The sequence below is a fragment of the Dreissena polymorpha genome, chromosome 9, assembly GCF_020536995.1.
Source record: "Dreissena polymorpha isolate Duluth1 chromosome 9, UMN_Dpol_1.0, whole genome shotgun sequence".
Classification (NCBI taxonomy): domain Eukaryota; kingdom Metazoa; phylum Mollusca; class Bivalvia; order Myida; family Dreissenidae; genus Dreissena; species Dreissena polymorpha.
This window is the reverse complement of record NC_068363.1, coordinates 27,523,805-27,544,324: the sequence shown is the minus strand read 5'-3', so window position 1 is coordinate 27,544,324 and position 20,520 is coordinate 27,523,805. Positions and strand designations below refer to the sequence as shown.

At 36.0% G+C, this 20,520-nt stretch overlaps 1 protein-coding gene across 12 annotated transcripts in view; it reads right to left on the bottom strand.

Moving 5' to 3' along the window:
• LOC127843967 (disco-interacting protein 2-like) overlaps nt 1–18,697 on the bottom strand; it is a 102,166-nt gene extending 83,469 nt beyond the window's left edge. For all 12 annotated transcript variants that reach the window (XR_008032483.1, XR_008032482.1, XR_008032487.1 and 9 more), the window contains exons 1-2: nt 18,511–18,697; nt 1,275–1,352 (exon numbers count right to left, since the gene is read on the bottom strand). Coding sequence is in view for 4 of the 12 variants with exons in the window: in XM_052373886.1 (XP_052229846.1) it covers nt 1,275–1,352; nt 18,511–18,601 (169 nt within the window). In the remaining 8 variants the exon portion in view is untranslated. The remainder of the gene's footprint in view (nt 1–1,274; nt 1,353–18,510) is intronic.
• Nucleotides 18,698–20,520: the final 1,823 nt, after the last annotated feature.

Genomic DNA, 20,520 nt, shown 5'->3' with positions numbered 1-20,520 from the left:
CACTTTCAGCCTAAACTGGATTTTTGCTAAGAAGAGACTTTCTTTATAATACAAATATTATAAAAGCGTAAAGTGTCGTCCCTAATTAGCCTGTGCGGACTGCACATGCTTATCCGGGACGACACTTTACGCACATGCATTAAACCCCCTTTTCACAGAGCACAGCCCATATATTTTATTTGTAATCATTATGATTCATTCCACAACACACACAAAAAAGATTAAAAAAAAGAAAGAAAAAAAGATGAAAGACTGGTAGTATACCTTAACAAGAAAAAAACTTTAAACTTTTGTTGTAAATGTACAACATCTTTCTTTACAAATATTATATGTCTAGTAATAAAATAAGGATAATTATGCAATTCTTCATTGGCTTACCACGGAAGAGAAAAATTAACTAGGCCATGTCTATATAACACTCTTGTTAGCAATTACCTTAAAAAAATCATTCAAATCATTAAATTATCTGAATTGGCGGCTGGCTCATCATGCAGTTTATTAGGTTTCAAATACTTGGTGGACTCAAAAGATATTTAATAACATATGTTTCTTGTTTAATAACGCTTCAAATATGATTTTTACATAAAATACATCCTGCAAGTAATTATTTTCAAAAGAAAATATTAATTTCATTGATTCATTTAAGTAAAACTTAAGTTAGTCTTGATATTACAAGGTTTAAGGACGTCATGAATCCAATTGTTGCAGTTCTTTTGCTGTTTTTTAACTCATCTCTAATTTCATTTCAATAAAAAAATGCAAAAATGTCAATATTTGGACATTGCTCTTCATTATTGTTGAAAGAGTGAACATAATTATAGGTCAACAACTATTAGGAATGGAAATAAGTAAAACAAGGAAGTATGCAAGTTTAAACACTTGTGTGTATGGTATAATTTAAACTAAGTGCTTGTTATATTTAGCAATCTATTACTGCAAAATCTATTATATTCGTCTGCATAACAAATTTCTGTGCCTTTTTTATTGACTGTTTTGTGAATGCTAATATTCATGGATTTATGATTTTGGAAAAAAATGGAATCTGCATGGGTCTTATTCAGATGTGTTTGTGTTCAACAATTTATCAATCAACCCACAAAATCAACACAAATTAATGTTCTATGAATAACAAATGATCTTACAGTATTACAATTGCAAAAACACTTTCAATAATTTGTGTCACAGACTTAAAAGTAGGGAAGCACTTCAAGTCCATAGTGTCAGGGCCAAATGTTCAAGATAGAACGAGATACAACAAAGCTGCAACACTCTACCTTTTGCTGGCTGGGCCCGTGAGTAAGGCTGTAACAGTCTCTGGCGCTTCTTCTCATAGCCCTTCTGAGTTATGTCCCCTGAAAACAAAGAAACATTAGTTACGTCCCCTCAAACAATATCAACCTTATGAGTTATGTCCCTGAAAACATAGAAACCTTAGTTACAACCCCTCAAACAATATCAACCTTATGAGTTATGTCCCTGAAAACATAGAAACATTAGTAACGTCCCCTCAAACAATAGCAACTTTATGAGTTATGTCCCTGCAAACATAGAAACCTTAGTTACGTCCCCTGAAACAATATCAACCTTATGAGTTATGTCCCTGAAAACATAGAAACCTTAGTTACGTCCCCTCAAACAATATCAACCTTGTGAGTTATGTCCCTGAAAACATAGAAACCTTAGTTACGTCCCCTCAAACAATATCAACCTTGTGAGTTATGTCCCTGAAAACATAGAAACCTTAGTTATGTCCCGTGAAACAATTTAAGTATAAAATAAATAAATGTGTCTCGCTCTGAGTAAACTTGTATTTATGCATGTGCGTAAAGTGTCATCCCAGATTAGCCTGTGCAGTCAGCACAGGCTAATAACTTCTTTTTAGATCGAAGTTGTAAGTGACTGCTGTTCAATATTTGTTATATCACATTTCAAAATATTTAACGCATTCCAGCAATATTTAAGTTAAGAATTTACTTTATCATTGAAAGATTTCAACATATACTATTTTCTATTATGCATTATGATTGCTTGTTTAACCACGACATAAGGTTAAAAAATATTCTTGGAGCCTTCTGTTTTGTTAGTGTCATAGTTACTAAAACACATAGTAAGGGTGTAACAACCCTATATTTCTCATTGCTTTATATATATTCCTTATAATATTTCCAAGAACGTGGAAATTGGGAAACGCAATATAATTATAATTTTATTGTACCGTATTTTCCCTTGTTTAGCGCGTGGTTTTTTACCTCAAAATTTCAAATAAAAAAGTTTGTGCGCATTATACATTGATTCAACGCTTTCCTGGCTGCTAAATTGCAAAAAATTCATTTCGTAATTGTAAATATTCATAATAGACGCCATTTTTTATTCCAGAAAACTACACCCTAAAATCTTACAGACTGAAGGGGCAGTTGTCGAAACAACAAAACGTCGGTAACGGCAGATATGAACGGAGAAGCATGAGTTATTTACAACAAATATAATGTTTGAATAAAGTATGGGAACATTTATTCGTCTGTGTTTGTGCACTTCTACGGTCCGGCCATTTTCAGTCCGATTAGGCAGCTTACGTTGGACTGGTACAGTTGTTTTTTTCATTCAAAATCGGGTCCGGTAACCGGACCCATTCCCAATGGAAAAAAAGTATATATTTTTCCCAAATGGGAGCTAAAAATTCCCAATGGAACCCCCCAAAAAAAAAAAAAATTTTTTTTTTAGATCAATATTTTGTTCATCTCCCATCCATATTAGATCAACCTTAGTAAATATAATACTGGACACACTTGTATCCTCAATTTTGAAGCATTTGTGAGCAAAACAACAACAACACTAATTTCCCAATGTTAGTCAAATACCGCGAATTTTCCCAATACAAAGGGACCCGGCCCCATTCCCAAAATTGTGGAAAAAAAACACTGCTACCAAAGGTACATGTATTTTGTCTTTTTTTTCCGGTAACAGTAGATGTGAACAAGGACTTCTTAAGTGTTTTCCAGTTTTATTCAGGTTTTTGGCGCCTTCATTGTTCACCACATTCACGCATGTGTAGTGCGACAAACAATAACCCAACTTGTCCAACATAATAGATAAACAGTTTTACGTCAAAACTGACATATCTCAACAACTGTAGCCCTGTCTCCAATGCGCCACGAAGTTTTTATTCAGCATTCAAATTTAAAGCCCATGCTTTCCCCAAGGAAGAATGACACAATGTACATGAATTCTTATTTTCTCACGTTTTACACGAAATGCACGTGGACCGTTAATCTGTTGCTAGAAAATTACAAAATTGTCAGAAAAGTATAGTGCTATGCAATCCATGCTCCTAATCATAATGACGCTTCCTATTTTGAATGCTTAATTAAGCTTTCCAATGCTGCGGATTATTGGATTGTGCAATAGTAAAATGGCGGCCATTTTCAGTCCGATCTGGTGGTTTTATTGTCTTTAAATATTTTGAATTCCATTTTTGCATTAATAAAACAGCCTGCGCGCTATACATGGGTGCCCGCAATACAAAGTAAAATTCGGTAATTTTCATCATTGGGTGCCCGCTATACAAAGTAAAATTCGGTAATTTTCATCATTGGGTTTTTACACCATGAAAATATGTTTAGACAATATTATGCATGCAAAGCACAATTTCCACGAGGATAACACCCTGTTGTCATCATCAGTCTCTTAAGTAACTTGCCACGATTATATTGTGGAGGAGTACACGGTAGGAACTGATTAGTGTGGTTGATATGACAATGCCTACAAACTGCAATAAACCACTGATATTATCGATTGATAGTGACACGGTTCATTCACGCTCAAATGATTCACAGCCGGTGCGATCTTCAGTACCTTGGGGCCTAAAAACGTACAATGTGTACAAAAATGTGGGTATTAAGATAATTTTTATAGTAATAAGAAATTGTTTAGCGAAGTTAATTTACTACAGCAAAAATATAAGTGAAAAAAACGGCCACAATCGTTTAATAGTTTGCATGTTACCCTTTTACTACACGTACAGACAGTGACAGGGAACAAAAAAAAACAATTGGATTCTTTTGTTTTTGTCCATGTGACACAATAATATAGAATGAGCAGAATGATTTTTCGGATGCACAAAAGTTCGGACATTCTGATCTTGTTAAACAAAAAAGGAAATCAATTGATTTTTTTTTAATTCAAAGATGATTGTAAAGGAGTCCCACGCACTCCCCTGACGCAAAAACAAGGAATCCGAGTCTCATTTTAAGGAGTCTCAGACTCACGAACTCCCGTTAGTGTCGAACGCTGTTTATACTTTAAAAAGTATAAAACTGCGAGTAATACATGGTTTAGTACGGTAAAGAAAGTGGTCCTTATGAAAACTATATTAACAATTATTATGAATCTAGCTCAAATGACTTATCAGAACTATTTTGTTTGACCTGTCTTATACTTACATGTTAGTAAAAATCTTTTCCTTTATACATTACTATATTTTAACTAGAAATGGCGCGGCAGAGGCCGACGCGTATCCCCACGCCGAATGTTTGACCTAGGTGTGCCCCAGGGTTGGTAATGGGGCCATGCATAGCTGAGATTGACCGTATTGTCATAAGAGAAGTTCATCATCAATTAGAAGTGAATTGGTGTAGAAATGAAGAAGTTATAGTAAAAGGCAATTTTGGGTGGGTGTGACATATGTGGGCAGGGCGCCCCAGGGTTGGTAATTGTGCCATGCATAGTTGAGATTGACCGTATTGTCATAAGAGAAGTTCAGTATCAATTTGAAGTGAATCGGTGTAGAAATGAAGAAATTATAGTAAAAGGCAATTTTGGGCGGGTGTGGTCTATGTGGGCGGGGCCCCAGGGTTGGTAATGGGGCCATGCATAGTTGAGATTGACCGTATTGTCATAAGAGAGGTTCAGTATCAATTTGAAGTGAATCGGTGTAGAAATGAAGAAATTATAGTAAAAGGCAATTTTGGGTGGGTGTGGTCTATGTGGGCGGGGCGCCCCAGGGTTGGTAATGGGGCCATGCATAGTTGAGATTGACTGTATTGTCATAAGAGAAGTTCAATATCAATTTGAAGTGAATCGGTGTAGAAATGAAGAAATTATAGTAAAGGCAATTTTGGGTGGGTGTGGTCTATGTGGGCGGGGCCCCAGGGTTGGTTATGGGGCCATGCATAGTTGAGATTGACCCTAATGTCATAAGGGAAGTTCAGTATCAATTTGAAGTGAATCCGTGTAGAAATAAAAAAGTTAAAGTAAATGGAATTTTTTGGTGGGTGTGGCCTATGTGGGCGGGGGCCCCAGGGTTGGGATTGGGGCCATGCATAGTTGAGATTGACCCTAATGTCATAACAAAAGTTCAGTATGAATTTGAAGTGAATCCGTGTAGAAATGAAAAAATTATAGTAAATGGAAATTTTTGGTGGGTGTGGCCTATGTGGGCGGGGCGCCCCAGGGTTGGGAATGGGGCCATGCATGGTTGAGATTGACCGTATTGTCATAAGAGAGGTCCAGTATCAATTTGAAGTGAATCGGTGTAGAAATAAAGAAGTAAATGTAAAATATCCTAAAAAAATGAGTGATAATTTCTGACGCGGCCCCACCCCAACCGCTATAACTTTTGACCCAGGGGTCAGATCAAAATTCCAAATAGTGCAGGGTCGCACATATGCTCATAGCTACCATGTGTGTAAGTTTCAAGGTTCTAGTGCTTTTAGTGTAGGAGGAGATAGTGGCCAGGACGGACGGACGGACGGACAGACGGACGGACGGACGGACGGCGGAGATAACCACAATATCCCCACCTTTTTTTCAAAAAGCGTGGGGATAACTATTTTAGTTTAAAATTTCTGTAGCATGATGATGAAATCCTGTTGGGTGACAAACTATAAGAGATTTCACACGGTCTTAGTGTCTCCTGATACTACAATTTTATCATTAAGGAAGTAAAAACCCAAACAATTGCATGCTGGAGACACTCTCTATAAAGATATGATTATTTCCCACACCACCCACTTGAATGAGTGTATCTTATACATCCTTTCATTTTGTCATTGTCATTTTCACTCTTGGAAAACAAGGCTTAATTAACCCTTTCATCCATAAGTAGCAAAGTGTAAATGGCTTTTGCAACCATCATTAAACCAGAACAGCCTGCGAGTAACTCTTATGCTGTTTGCTGCTCATCAGTAACTAAGGGTTGGAAATGAAGCCTTTAAAACTTAATTTAGTAGGAAAAGTATTTAATTAAATTTAACTTTTAAACAGACTACAATTGCATCAAAATACGTATATAAATGGTAAAAGGTTACTGTGTGTAAAAGTGTTGTCCCAAATTAGGCTTTTGCATCCTGCGCTGTTTAATCAGGGATAGCTTTTTTCACTTGTATGGATTATTTTATTAAAAGGAGTACTCTTCTGATAGAAAATCGAGTCTGGGTGGAAAGTGTCATCCCTGATTAGCCTGTGACGACTACACAGTCTTATATTGGACTTATATTGGATATTTATGCTCATGCAATAAGCCTGCTTACCAAGAACGCGACTCATTTGAATGCTCAGGGTGTGGATTTGTCCCATTGTAACAGCGTCAGGGATCTTTAGAGATTTTTAGAACCAGGGGTCAAATGACCCTGTGCTTGAAATTTAAAACGGGTCAAACAACTTTGCAGGGGTCGAAGAAATTTGCAGGGGTCAAAATACTGAAGTCTAGAGTTTTATCTTTCTGCATATTTGTTAAATCCTCTTCAAATGTTTTATTTAGTATAAGTTTGAGAGAAATGCTGTAATGCAAAAAATAGAATGTGTATTAACCCATTCATGCCTAGCGTCCTGAAAAAAGGACATTGCAAACAGCGTAAACTGTCATTTACATGCGGCGTCTCATCTGGGTCTGCGCTGTTTGCTTAAAGGAATTTCAGTAAGTAATATTCTAAATATAGAAATAAATATACTTGACACCCCTAATATTGGAAATAAATTGATCCAATTTAGAAGGATGGGAAAGTCCACTGGGCATAAATGGGTTAAATGAACTCTATTAGAGAGCTAGCTTCTGGGTCCGTTGATGCAGGGCTGATCTGATGAGGTTTCAAATGTGTGACAATTTCTGCCTCAATTGAAATTACCGGCACTAGTGCCTCGGTCCTATCACAGTGGTCGGTAACCGTCCCCTCACAACCAGGGTAAGCTGGTTCACAAGTACAAAGTGCAAATGCTTTTGTCAGTACATGTAACGAAAAACTGCCCTATTTGGGGAGGAAACTTGACGGAGAAATAATTTCAAGAGCAATCCCCACCAGTGTTTTTTAACCATTTTGGGAATGGGACCGAAAGCTGGATGGGAGATTTAGAAAATGTTAAGAACTAAAAAAAAAGTTTTTTTATTGAAACCTTCACTTGGAAATTTTTAGGTCCCATTTGGGACAAATATCTGTTTTTTTCCATTTGGAATGGGGCCGAATACCAGACACAATTTTGAACGAAAAAACACACTGCGCACACAAGTTGAGAGTCTGGGCCGGCAATCGCACCCAATATTCTCAGATTTGTTTGCCAACAAGTTTTGAAAAAGAACCTTGTAGAGTGACACAAACAGCACTATACTTCTAGTATCAGTGTATGCATATTCGAGGCTTTTTTCCTTCTTTAGCAAGGGCCTGACATGTATATAGGCCCCTTTCCCCCACGAGAATGGCCCCTTCCCTTAAGAGAATTTCTTTGAAATTATGCAATTTTCCCAAATGTCAAGCTTACTTTGGGAAACTGCTTCCCCTTTTCAAGTTTTGTTGATATTGTCCCATTGGTGCAAAAAGGTACCATGTGACATTGAAATTAGAAGTGATTTTTTTGCTTTTTTTTTGTAAAAGCCTGTGCCATTTGGATTGGGAAAATTAGCGCGATAAACCATGAAATTGGGAAAAATAGCGCGATAAACCATGAAATCGGGAAACATTAAGCATTATAATATAAATATGATTACAAGAAGAGAATTAAAATTGTTAATTTTTGACAGCATTTTTATATTATAAAGCTGCTTTAATGTCTTCTTACAATGAAGACAATGTTTAGTGAATATCCTTCCACATGCAAATTAAACTTGCAATAATCTATCAATCCATACAAAAGACACACAAATCTTACCAGACATGAGGTCCGACAACTTTTAAAATTTACTTGACCTCACCACATTTTACCGGACCTCGTTATTCTTAAACAAACAATAAAGAACACCTTTTGTAAAGTTATATGAAAACATATAGTTTAACTTTCACTTAAAAGTGAAGAAAGCTTTGTGATTTTTTATACATAACAAGTAACTTTGAACGGCTATGTAAAACATAATTTGTCTCTGAGAGAGTAACCACGTGACGATCAAGATGGGGACGTCCTGGCCAAAACAGGTATTTTTTGCCGTTTTATACCCTTTAATATTTGTGCTTGTTTTTTTAATTCATCTCACTTTCCAGTCATATCAGTAAGAAAGTGATCAGTGTTTATTTTGTGTTAATATTCCCTTTATATCTTGACTTTACGCGCTACGAATGTTCTTAGCGGGAGATGTTATTTTGTGATCCCTCTTAGAATTTTGGTCATTTTTTTTAACTAGTAAAATTCAAGTTCAAACACTTGAGACTAAGTTTTGTAGCCTACGTTACAAAACAAGCTTTAATATTAGACTGGTTTAAGAATCGCGCTTTGAGTTTGTTACCAGCAAAGACAGCCAGTTTGCCTTGTTTGTAAAATCTGTTTCATTTTAAAGATAAATAAATAATCTATCAGTAAAATCAACATAAACCATTCTGTATTTTTTTAACATATTTATAATTTCAAGTTATTTTTATTCACAGGTTTCCATATTGTTGTGTTTTTTTTTGTCGGACACGAGGTCCGACAGTTTCGGAAATATTACCAGACCTCAGCAAATTTTATTGGATTTGTCCGAGGTCCGACGTCTTTCGCATGGGTTGAATCTATAGATTCTTAAATATACAATTTAATCATAACCTTTAAAAGAGTATTAATTTAATTCATCATTTTTTAAAAATTAACTACATGTACCATATGGTGAAAACAAATACAGTATTAACAAACACCTTTAACTTGTGTTCTTGTTGCGTTAATGATGTATTAAATGGAGTTAAAATAATATATTTAACTTGTTTACTTTTCAATATGTTGCACTTGACAACCTCAGTTCAATGCTATTTCAGTAAACTGTACAGTGTGACAAACATAATAAAGCAGAATATGCATATGAATCTGATTATACACAGATCCACTAACATATAAATCAAATCCTGTTTGTCTCTTTCCATTATCTAACGATACTTGTCTTAAATGCGTTAACTTTGTGAGTAGACTGAACTTCAATTTTCCAACACCGATTTCCATGACGCACATTCACTGTGCAGATTTCTAATAAATATTTGTTTGTTTTTTATCAAACGTATTTTGCGTTAATTGACACACGCATTAAATTATTACCTAATACATGTAACCATATGATATCCGTTGTTAATTTGAATGTTATTTATCATTTTCGCCGCTTATCACAAATTTCTCTTCTGCTTGCCGCCATCTTGGATGTGTGTAAAAACAATACTGCTCAATCGGGATACTTCGACTATCGTCGGTATCTTCCGCAATATAGAGAGAGATATGTGGATAGCAACGTAAAATCGTATTCGGCTTCATTCGCGAACATTCGCAAGTCAGTTGTAGTTTGGCAACGACTCGACAAGCTTGATCAGCACTCTTTATACGAAATTATCGCTAAATGACATTGTTATCTTAATGGCTATCTTGGGAAAATGTTGTCATTTTTTGGGAAATTTTGGTCAGGTATGATTTTTGCAATTGGGAAGCAGCCGAATATCGGCGGTAATTTTGGGCAAAAAAAAATCACTGCTTTTTGCACCAAGGGGGCGATATTATTTTCCTCAAAATGGAAGGCCAGGCTTTTTCCCCAATCATGAACAAGAGCTGTCAGAGGACAGAGCGCTCAACTATTCAAGTGCTTCACAGTATAACGTAAGCCTTCATGGAGGGGGGGGGGGGGTATAATGTGGGTGTGTGGTCATTTAATAGATGATCTTTCAAAAATATGGAAAACAAAAAAAAAATTGGGGGGGGGGGGATTCTAGGGTGGGGCATGGGGGGTGGTTTGGGTGGAGTGCATTGTGGTATGTCAGGTAAGTGTTGTTTTGTCAAAGTATGAATCAAATGTGCTCCTAACAAAGAAGTTATGGCAATTTAAGCAAAATGTTCAATTATCTAAGTATAAAAGGGGCCATAATTCTGTCAAAATGCTTGATACAGTTGCTCTTGTTTATAGATTGGGATCATGATGGTTAAGAAGAATGCAAAATATGAAAGCAATATGTCAAAGGACATAGAAAATATTTGAGGTGGTACGCAAACTTTAACATAGATTTATCAATAATATGCATATTCTAAGTATAAAAGGGGCAATAATTCTGTCAAAATGCTTGCTACAATTGTCTGCTCTTGTTTATAGATTGGGGTCATGTTGGTTAAGAAGTTTGCAAAATATAAAAGCAATATGTCAAATGACATAGGAAATATTTGGGGTAGTGCGCAAACTTTAACATTCGCACGCTAACGCTAACGCTGACATGAGTAGGATAGCTCCACTATATATATTTCATATATAATAGTCGAGCTAAAAAGGCCCTGATATTTGTCACTATGAAGTACCTACTTGAAGAACGTGCAAAAATCTCTTCTTTTTTTACCTTTTTCTGCTAAATTGCATGTCAGAGTTATGCAACTGGGTCATTGACCCCACACACAAAACACATGTGTGAAGTTTCAATTGAATACCTGTATTAGAAACAGTGTATGAAACATACAGCAGGAGATCATAATTATTAGCTACCATCGGAGAGTAACTGAGTAACAGCCAGAGGAACATTTTCTTCCCTGCTCTACCAGCTCTATCACTGATGTAGATACAGATAACAGCTGGTGATGGAAACCCAACACCCTTACATGAATTGGGCTTATAAAGCTGTAAGGAGCTTGTTCAGCTTGTCTGCAGGATCTAGCACTTTGAGGACTGAGCAATTCTTTTTGCCCAATTGATCAAAAGTACTAGTACCAGCCCATTTGGGAAAAAATAGCACGAAAACCCCTGAAATAGGGAAAGCTTGGGTCGTGAAGTCTTCACATAGGGAAATTGTGTATTTGATATTTTGCTCACAAATACTTTAAAATTCATAACTTAGTGTTGGCAAGTAATCAATATTACATTCTCTTAGGTTCAAGCCATAGAGCTGCATAGGAAAACTAACTAAATGTTGCATTTTATTTAAAAAAATATATATAAACAAGATGTGTTTGTGAAACACTATGTCCCCATATATTTGACCTTTGACCTTGAAGAATGACCTTGACCTTTCACCACTCAAAATGTGCAGCTCCATGAGATACACATGCATGCCAAATATCAAGTTGCTATCTTCAATATTGCAAGTGTACATTAAATCAGCAATTTTGACCCATATATTTGACCTTTGACCTTGAAAGATGGCCTTGACCTTGACCTTTCACCACTCAAAATGTGCAGCTCCATGAGATACACATGCATGCCAAATATGAAGTTGCTATCTTCAATTTTGCAAAAGTTATGGCAAATGTTAAAGTTTGACGCAAACAAACAAACACACAAAGCAACAAACCAACAGACAGGGCAAAAACAATATGTCCCCCACTATAGTGGTGGGGGACATAAAAATTAAACATTCAATACGTAATTGTTTTGACAGAAATTGGCAAATTTATAGTTTTTCCCAATGGGAGAGTGCTGTTTTCCAGTTCTTTATAAAGAAGTAGAAAAATCGCTGGTACATGTACTGACGAGTTTTGTTACAATATGAAATTCCAAAGATATCCTCATTCCTCCATTTATTTTAAACCTATTTACTTTAGCTAAATTGCATCAAAAGCTAAATGCTTATTGAAACACTCTTGAATCCATTGACTGGGTAGAACCAGTACTTGATGTCTTTATGGGAGATATAAAGAATGCTCAGACAGTGGGACTTGAACCCATGACCTCTCTGTCACTAGTTGAACATCATACCCGCTACAACATGGTGATCCTTATTTTACCAAGTTGGCTTCCAATGACACAGGCTATAATCTAATTTTCAAATTAACCAGTACATGTAGATACTCAGTCTCAAGTTAATCATGGCTAGAGCTGACCAATAATGTAGGGGAAATCTCAGTGATTCTTTTCCTTGTTATTTATCAGCCTGTGACTTTTTGGAATGGGAAAGCCTGAGTGTTTACTGTGAGGAAATAGGAAATTAAAGAAATTTTATATAAGTGGGAAATGATAATTGATACATGTACATAACATCAGTTTATTTGCTTATCAGTAAAATACAAATTACAATGTTAAACTGACATTATATACAGTGATTTCAATTGAAGCAGAATCCTGCATTTTGATGCAAGCAAGTTGCAATTTTCTCATTTTTGACTCCTGCAAAAAATTAGCCTTGCATCATTTTGACACATTTGTTCCACAATCCAATTTGAAAATAGGACCAAACATGATCATTTATGGAAATAATAAAGCTTTTGTGAAAATGTTTTATTCATTATTATGATAAATAAGCCATTCAAAAAACCTTACACCTGCATTTAGGATCATTTCAAGTTAATTCAGTATTTTGACCATTATCATTTTTATTTTGTTCCCTCATTATTTTTTTGACCTAGGGTCATTTTGACTCCTGGTTTTCAAAATATACTGAAATCCCTGATATAAAATGTAAAGCTACTTTAGGATCTCCTTAAACAAGTTAGTAACCAGAGCTTTGTCACAGACGTGACATATACCCCCACATGCCGCATTGACACAGACTATTTTGCATGCTGTCTTCACAAAACAAGAGAATCTAATTTATGGCGATTTTTAAGAATTTTTATGCCATTATCATTTATGGACATTTTTGACCTTTGAACTCAAAGTGTGACCTTGACCTTGGAGATATCGATATGCGACACACCGTCCAATGATGGTGAACAAATGATTTTAAAATGTCACAATGAACGACATAGTTATGGCCTGGACAAGCTCATTTATGGCAATTTGACCTTTGAACTCAGTGTGACCTTGACCTTGGTGATATAGATGTAATTCTTTCGCGTGACACACCGTCCAATGATGATGAACAAATGTGCCAAATGATTTGAAAATCTCACAATGAACGACATAGTTATAGACCTTGACCTTGGAGATATCGACGTAATTATTCTGCGCAACACACTGTCCAGAGATGGTGAACAAATGTGCCAAATGATTTGAAAATCTACAATGAACGGCATAGTTATGGCCCCGACAAGCTCATTTATGGCCTTCTTTTACCTTTGAACTCAAAGTGTGACCTTGACCTTGGAGATATCGACGTAATTTTTTCGCATCACACACCGTCTAATGATGGATACAAATGTGCCAAATGATTTTAAAATCTCACAATGAACGACATAGTTATTGCCCGGACAAGCTCATGTACATGTATGGCCTTTTTTACCTTTGTACTCAAAGTGTGACCTTGACCTTGGAGATATTGACGTAATTTTTTCGGGTGACACACCGTCCAATTATGGTGAACAAATGTGCCAAACAATTTTAAAATCTCACAATTAATGACATAGTTATGGCCTGGACAAGCTCATTTACGGCCATTTTTGACCTTTGAACTCAGTGTGACCTTGACCTTGGAGATATTGACATACTTCTTTCACGTGACACACCGTCCAATGATGATGAACAAATGTGCCAAATGATTTGAAAATCTCACAATGAGCGACATAGTTATAGCCTGGACAAGCTCATTTATGGCCATTTTTTAGCTTTGAACTCAAAATGTGACCTTGACCTTGGAGATATCGACGCAATTATTTCGCCCAACACACTGTCCAGTGATGGTGAACAAATGTGCCAAATGATTTTAAAATCTCACAATGAATGACATAGTCATGGCCCCGACAAGCTCATTTATGGCCTTCTTTTACCTTTGAACTCAAAGTGTGACCTTGACCTTGGAGATATCGACGTAATTCTTATGCGTGACACACCGTCCAATGATGGGTACAAATGTGTCAAATGATTTTAAAATCTCACAATGAACGACATAGTTATTGCCCGGACAAGCTCATTTATGGCCTTTTTTACCTTTGAACTCAAAGTGTGACCTTGACCTTGGAGATATTGACGTAATTCTTTCGCGTGACACACCGTCCAATTATGGTGAACAAATGTGCCAAACCATTTTAAAATATTACAATAAATGACAAAGTTATGGCCTGGACAAGCTCATTTATGGCCATTTTTGACCTTTGAACTCAAAGTGTGACCTTGACCTTTGAGATATTGACGTAATTCTTTCGCGCAACACACCATCCAATGATGGTGAACAAGTGTGCCAAATGATTTTAAAATCTCAAAATGAACAACATAGTTATTGCCCGCATAAGATTTCGGGACAGACAGACCGAGCTACCAACAGACAGACCGACAAATTGACTCCTATATAGCCCCCCATTACCAATGGTAATGGGGGTATAACCGTTACCAATGGTAATGGGGGTATAATAATGTTCTGTTACTATTCTTTTTTTGGCATTTTGGGGAAATATTCTATTGATTTTTGGGGAAAATGTATATTTTTTGTGATTTGGAAACAACCTTATTTTGGTGGTGATTTTTAGCTAAAACAAGAGCTGTCACCATAGGATGACATAATGCCCCCTATAAACGCTTTGATAGAAGTTATGAGCATTTTTGGAAACCTAAACGCAGTTTTCGAAACCAAAACGCGGACCCTTAGTTCAAGGTCAAGGTCACAGGGATCAAAATGTGTGTGCATATGGAAAGGCCTTGTCCATATACACATGCATACCAAATATGAAGGTTATATCCCAAGGGACATAGAAGTTACATGTATGAGCATTTTTGGATACTTAAACGCAGATGTTGAAACCTTAACGCGGACCCTAAGTTAAAGGTCAAGGTCACAGGGATCAAAATTTTTGTGCGTATGGAGAAAAGTCTTGTCCATATACACATGCATACCAAATATGAAGGTTATATCTAAAGGGACATAGAAGTTATGAGCATTTTTCGAAACCTAAACGCAGATTTTGAAACCTAAACGTGGACCCTAAGTTCAACGTCAAGGTCACAGGGGTCAAAATTTGTGTGCGTAAGGAAAGGCCTTGTCCATAAACACATGCATACCAAATATTAAGGTTTTATCTCAAGGGACATAGAAGTTATGAGCATTTAGCGAAACCTAAACACAGATTTTGAAACCTAAACGCGGACCCTAAGTTCAACGTCAAGGTCACAGGGGTCAAAATCTTTGTGCATATGGAAAGGCCTTGTCCATATACACATGTATACCAAATATGAAGGTTACATCTCAAAGGACATAGAAATTTTGAGCATTTTTCGAAACCTAAATGCAAAGTGTGTCGGACAAGAGATTTTAAAAACTGTTTGTGTTTACCATATTCCTGAGGGGCAGAGAGGGTTGCAAAACAGAAGCAGCACCCTGACAGTTCAGTCTAAAAATAGTAAATTTGTCCTTGCTCTGGAGACTGTCCTTATATCCTTTATTTTCACGCATTTGTAGTCCCTCAAAAGTTACATTCAATTAAATACCTTTCTTACTAGATTCAATTTTAAAGACTCTAAAACCCTAAGATACTGATGAACAGCAAACAGCATAAAACCTGAACAGACTGTGAGTTACTCGCAGGCTGTTCAGGTTTTATGCTGGTTGCAAAAGACATTTTCACTTTGCTTCTTATGGGAGAAATGGTTATATCCTTAACCACTACTAGTAGAGATCTAGGTTGTCTGATCAGGATCTTTATTGTTGATTACATACTGATAATCTCATATGTTCCTAACAGTTCTATTAAATGTGTGGGCATCAGACAAAATTGGTAGCATACTTAATTGAGCAGGCCTCTAAGAAAACCCAGGCTTAACCCATTTATGCCCAGTGGACTCTCCCATCCTTCTAAATTGGATCAATTTATTTCCAAAATTAGGGATGTCTAGTATACTTATTTCTATATTTATAATATTTATTACTAAAAATCCTTTTAGCAAACAGCGCAGACCCAGATGAGACGCCGCATCATGCGGCGTCTCATCTGGGTCTGCGCTGTTTGCAATGTCCCTTTTTCCAGGACCCTAGGCATAAATGGGTTAATGTATGTGCTCAAGCTATTGTCCAGATTAGCTTGTGAAGTCCGCAATGATAAAACAGGGACAACATTTTCGGTCAAGAACAGATTTTTGTTTATAAGAGACTTAATTTAAACAAAAACTTCCACAGTTCTGCGTTTTGCATGCACAATGCATCATTATCATATACCTATTTAAATCACCCACTAAACTTTTGTCATTAAATTAAACAAAATACATGCAAATATGCCTTATATGTTCCATATTGCTTGGTCCAATTAAAACAAAACATTTCCCAGTGATTTTATTTGCTTTTTTTGTTACAGCCTGTGCCATTTTGATTGGGAAAATTAGCGCAATAAACCATGAAATTGGGAAAAATAGCGTGATTTTAAACCATGATATTGGGAAACATTATAAATATGATTATAAGAACAGAATTAAAATTATTAAAGTATGTTTGACAGCATTTTTATATTATAAAGTGCTAATTTAATGTGTTCTTACAATGAAGTCAATGTTAAGTTAATATCCTTCCACATGCATATTGAACTTGCAATAATCTATATAGATTCTTAAATATACCATTTATCATAACCTCTTTAACAGTAAGAATTTAATTCTGTATTTTTTTTAAATTAAATATCTTATGGGGAAAACATTAACAAATATTTAAAAAAAACACGCTTTAGTGGTCTTGCTATGTCAATGATGTATTAAATGGAGTTAAAATAATTTATTTCATTTCTTTACCTTTCAACATCTTGCACTTGACATCCTCCGTTCAATGCTATTTCAGTAAACTGTAAAGCGTGACAAACATAATAAAGCAGAATATGCATATGAATCTGATTATACACAGATCCACTAACATATAAATTATATAATGTTTGTCTCTTTCCATTTTCGAACGATACTCACCTTAAATGCATTAACTTTGTGGGTACCGGTAGACTAACGCCAATTTCCCAACACTGATTTCCGTGATGCACATTCACTGTGAAGATTTCTAATAAATATTTGTTGTTTTTTAATTCAGTGATTTTTTTTGCCCAAAATTTCAGCCGACATTTGGCTGCTTCCCAATTGCAAAAAATGACGGTTTTTCCCAAAAATTTGATAAAATTTCCCCAAAAAAGACAAAATTTTCCCAATAAGATAACAATGTAATTTAGCAATAATTTTGAACAAGTGCCGATTGAGCTTGTCGATTCGTCGCCGAACGACAACTGACTTACGTATTGTTCGCGAATTTAGCCGAATACGATTTTACGTTGCTATCCACATCTCTCCTCAATATTGCGGAGGATATTTCAGTCAGGTGGATATTTTTGGAATATTATTGTATCAACTGTGAAATACGAGGTAAGTTATTCCTTTTAGTGCGTTTACGGCGTCTATTTTCACGCGTTTGATTTGATAAACTCTATTATCCAAATGAAATACAAATTATTTTTTCCCCAAATAAGATCAAATTGCCCTATTTTTCCCATAAAAAAAGGCTGTGGCCCCTATCCCAAAAGGGATGTTTTTGTCCTGTTTGTAAAAAAAAAAATAACAACATTAATTTCCCAATTTAAGGCAAAGGCACAGGTAATTTCCAAATCCAAACGGACCCAGCCCCATTCCCAAATTGGTGAAAAAAATATTATTCACACATATCCGGCTATATATTACCACTGGGATGAAACAGCTCCCTTTTTTTATAAAAAATAATTGGCATGAAAGGGCAGTGCTACAAAACACCATTAACCACTAACTACCATCAAAATATATAATAACATTCTTGATTGAAACAATAAAAAATACTAAACTGTTGTTTTTTTTGTGAAACTGAAGCTGAAAAAATAATGCTCTGTGGGTTTACCAAAGGTGCTGAATAAATCATTAAATGTACATTTTTTATTTCAGTATTTATTTATTTATTGAAGTAATATGTGCACATATTTGTGCCAAATATATTCCAGATCAATACTCAAAATATTCCTACACATTGGCATTCCAACTACACAAAGTCTTGCAAGAGTGTTAATGACAATAATGTTATTGTAATGTTAACTTATTAATGAACAGTCACCACTCCTTTGTTTGAGCAAATACTTTTTCAAAGGTGTTGGTTATCGATTTACTAAGGCGATGGACTAAATCTCATGTAGTAATTATTGTGACATAGAGAAAGTTTTGTCTGTGAGTCAACGAACCGTAGCTGCTGTGTAAACTTTGTGTCTGACTCATTTGACAGATAAAGCATCTGCATGTCAATAAATAGGATCAATTACCTTCCGAAAGTTCCAACTCAAGCTCGGCCAACTTGAGCCTTACATCCTCTGGCACTTGCAAACCCAGAGTGTCTACTTCAGCCATCATCATATAATCCAACAAAATCCTTTTTTCTAAATGTGTAATCAACTTTCATCGGTAGTCGCCATATTGGATATTCAGTGAAACCCCACCTCGCTCTCGCGATGAAGTCCGTGAATTCACAAATTATTCACTGCTTGATTTTCCTGTGAGACTCTATTTTATAAACCGGTTGTATAGACCAGTTTGCGCATTTTATCACTTGTACTCGAAGCTTTTCAAAACAATTGTTACAGATTGTAAATTATAAATAAAACAGAATTTACATTCTTTTTTAAATGACACTCTTGCCTTTCTTTCTATATAGATTTCAAGAATATGCATATTTTACAATAGTTGTCTGAAAATAAAGATGCATCAGTAAATTAGATTTCATGTTTGCTCAAAATGTGTGTTCGCAAATGTATGTGTATGTAAGGTGTACATAAGGTGTACACGTTATTTCTAAACATGAAATACTACTCAATTACTAAAAATTCGCGATATCTCACCTTCTTTGCCACGTACTTTCACTGACATACGGAATGCGATGATCAAAACTGTGATTTATCTACAACTTTTCTGACCAGAACACACAAGCCGGTACCATCATCCTGGACTTCAGTAAGGCTTTCGACACGGTCCCACACCGACGCCCGATAATCAAACTCGAGAACTACGGAATCCGAGGTAACCTTTTCTTCTGGATCTCAATCTTTCTCATCCGCCGAGAAATGTGTGCTGTTGTTGACCGGGAGATATCACATCAAGTACCAGTGGGCTCCAGAGTTCCTCAAGTGAAAGTGCTAAGACCGTTTTTATTTTTGTGCCATAAAAAAGACCTGCCAGAGAGGATGAAGTCACAGATCTGTATTTTTTTGCAAATGACTTATTTCTTTACAAACCTATAAACTCTTTTGAAGATCATGTAATTCTACAAAATGACCTAGAAAACATTAAGAAATGGGCCACCGAATTCAATGCATAGAAATGTTATCTTCAAAGTTCCAAACACAAACCTCGCTTCTTCTATAATATTAAAAAGATCTCACCCAAAGAGTATAAGAAAACCCCTAGCTTGGTATTACTTTATCAGAAGACATTGAATGGAAAACCTACATTGCCAATATAACAAAGCCGACTAACTCTTCCCTTGGAGAAGAAACCTCAGTCACTGCCCTTTAGACTGCTGAAAAATGCCTACCTAGCACTAGTCCGTTCTAAACTAGAATATGACAGTGTGGTATGAGACCCTCTCCACCAAACAGACATTGACCGCCTAGAGGGTGTCCAACGATCTGTCGCAAAGCTCATCACCAGAGACTTCCGCTCCAGACAGCCTGGTTGTGTCTCAGAAATGCAACACAAGTTGAAACTCCCACCACTCCAAGACAGACGTGCCACAGGTTGACGCTCTTGTACAAGGTGGTGAACGGGCAGATACCGGCCATTTCCATTGAACGCTACCTTAAGCCACTATAAGGCCTAAACGTACCATAAGGGCTAAGAACGAGGACTTTGTAACTAAAAAAAATAGTGTGTAATTTAGTGAACAATAATTATAATTGCTTTGAAACGATACCAGCAAAAGCAACTTTAAAAATTCAATATATGTTAAAACTGTGATTGTTTGGAGCAAATTAAATGACATGTTTAAAGACAGTGTATCTATATAGCATACGTGTTAAACGGCGCACTCCGCTCCGTCGAGTAAAAGCCAGAAGTGATTTGTTTGACATTGTATCCATCCAGATCTAGATCCAGATTAGCGCTAAAGGCAGATGTATATCTAATCCGAAATTCACTTGATTATATCTTATATGTCTTAAAATATTCTCAATCTCAGAAGGGACAGTGGGACTAGCTTTCCAAATGTTGTCAATGAACAGTACAAAAATGTATTTTACGGGGTAGTTGTCTAACCCACAGGTGGTTAGCGTGTGGCTATG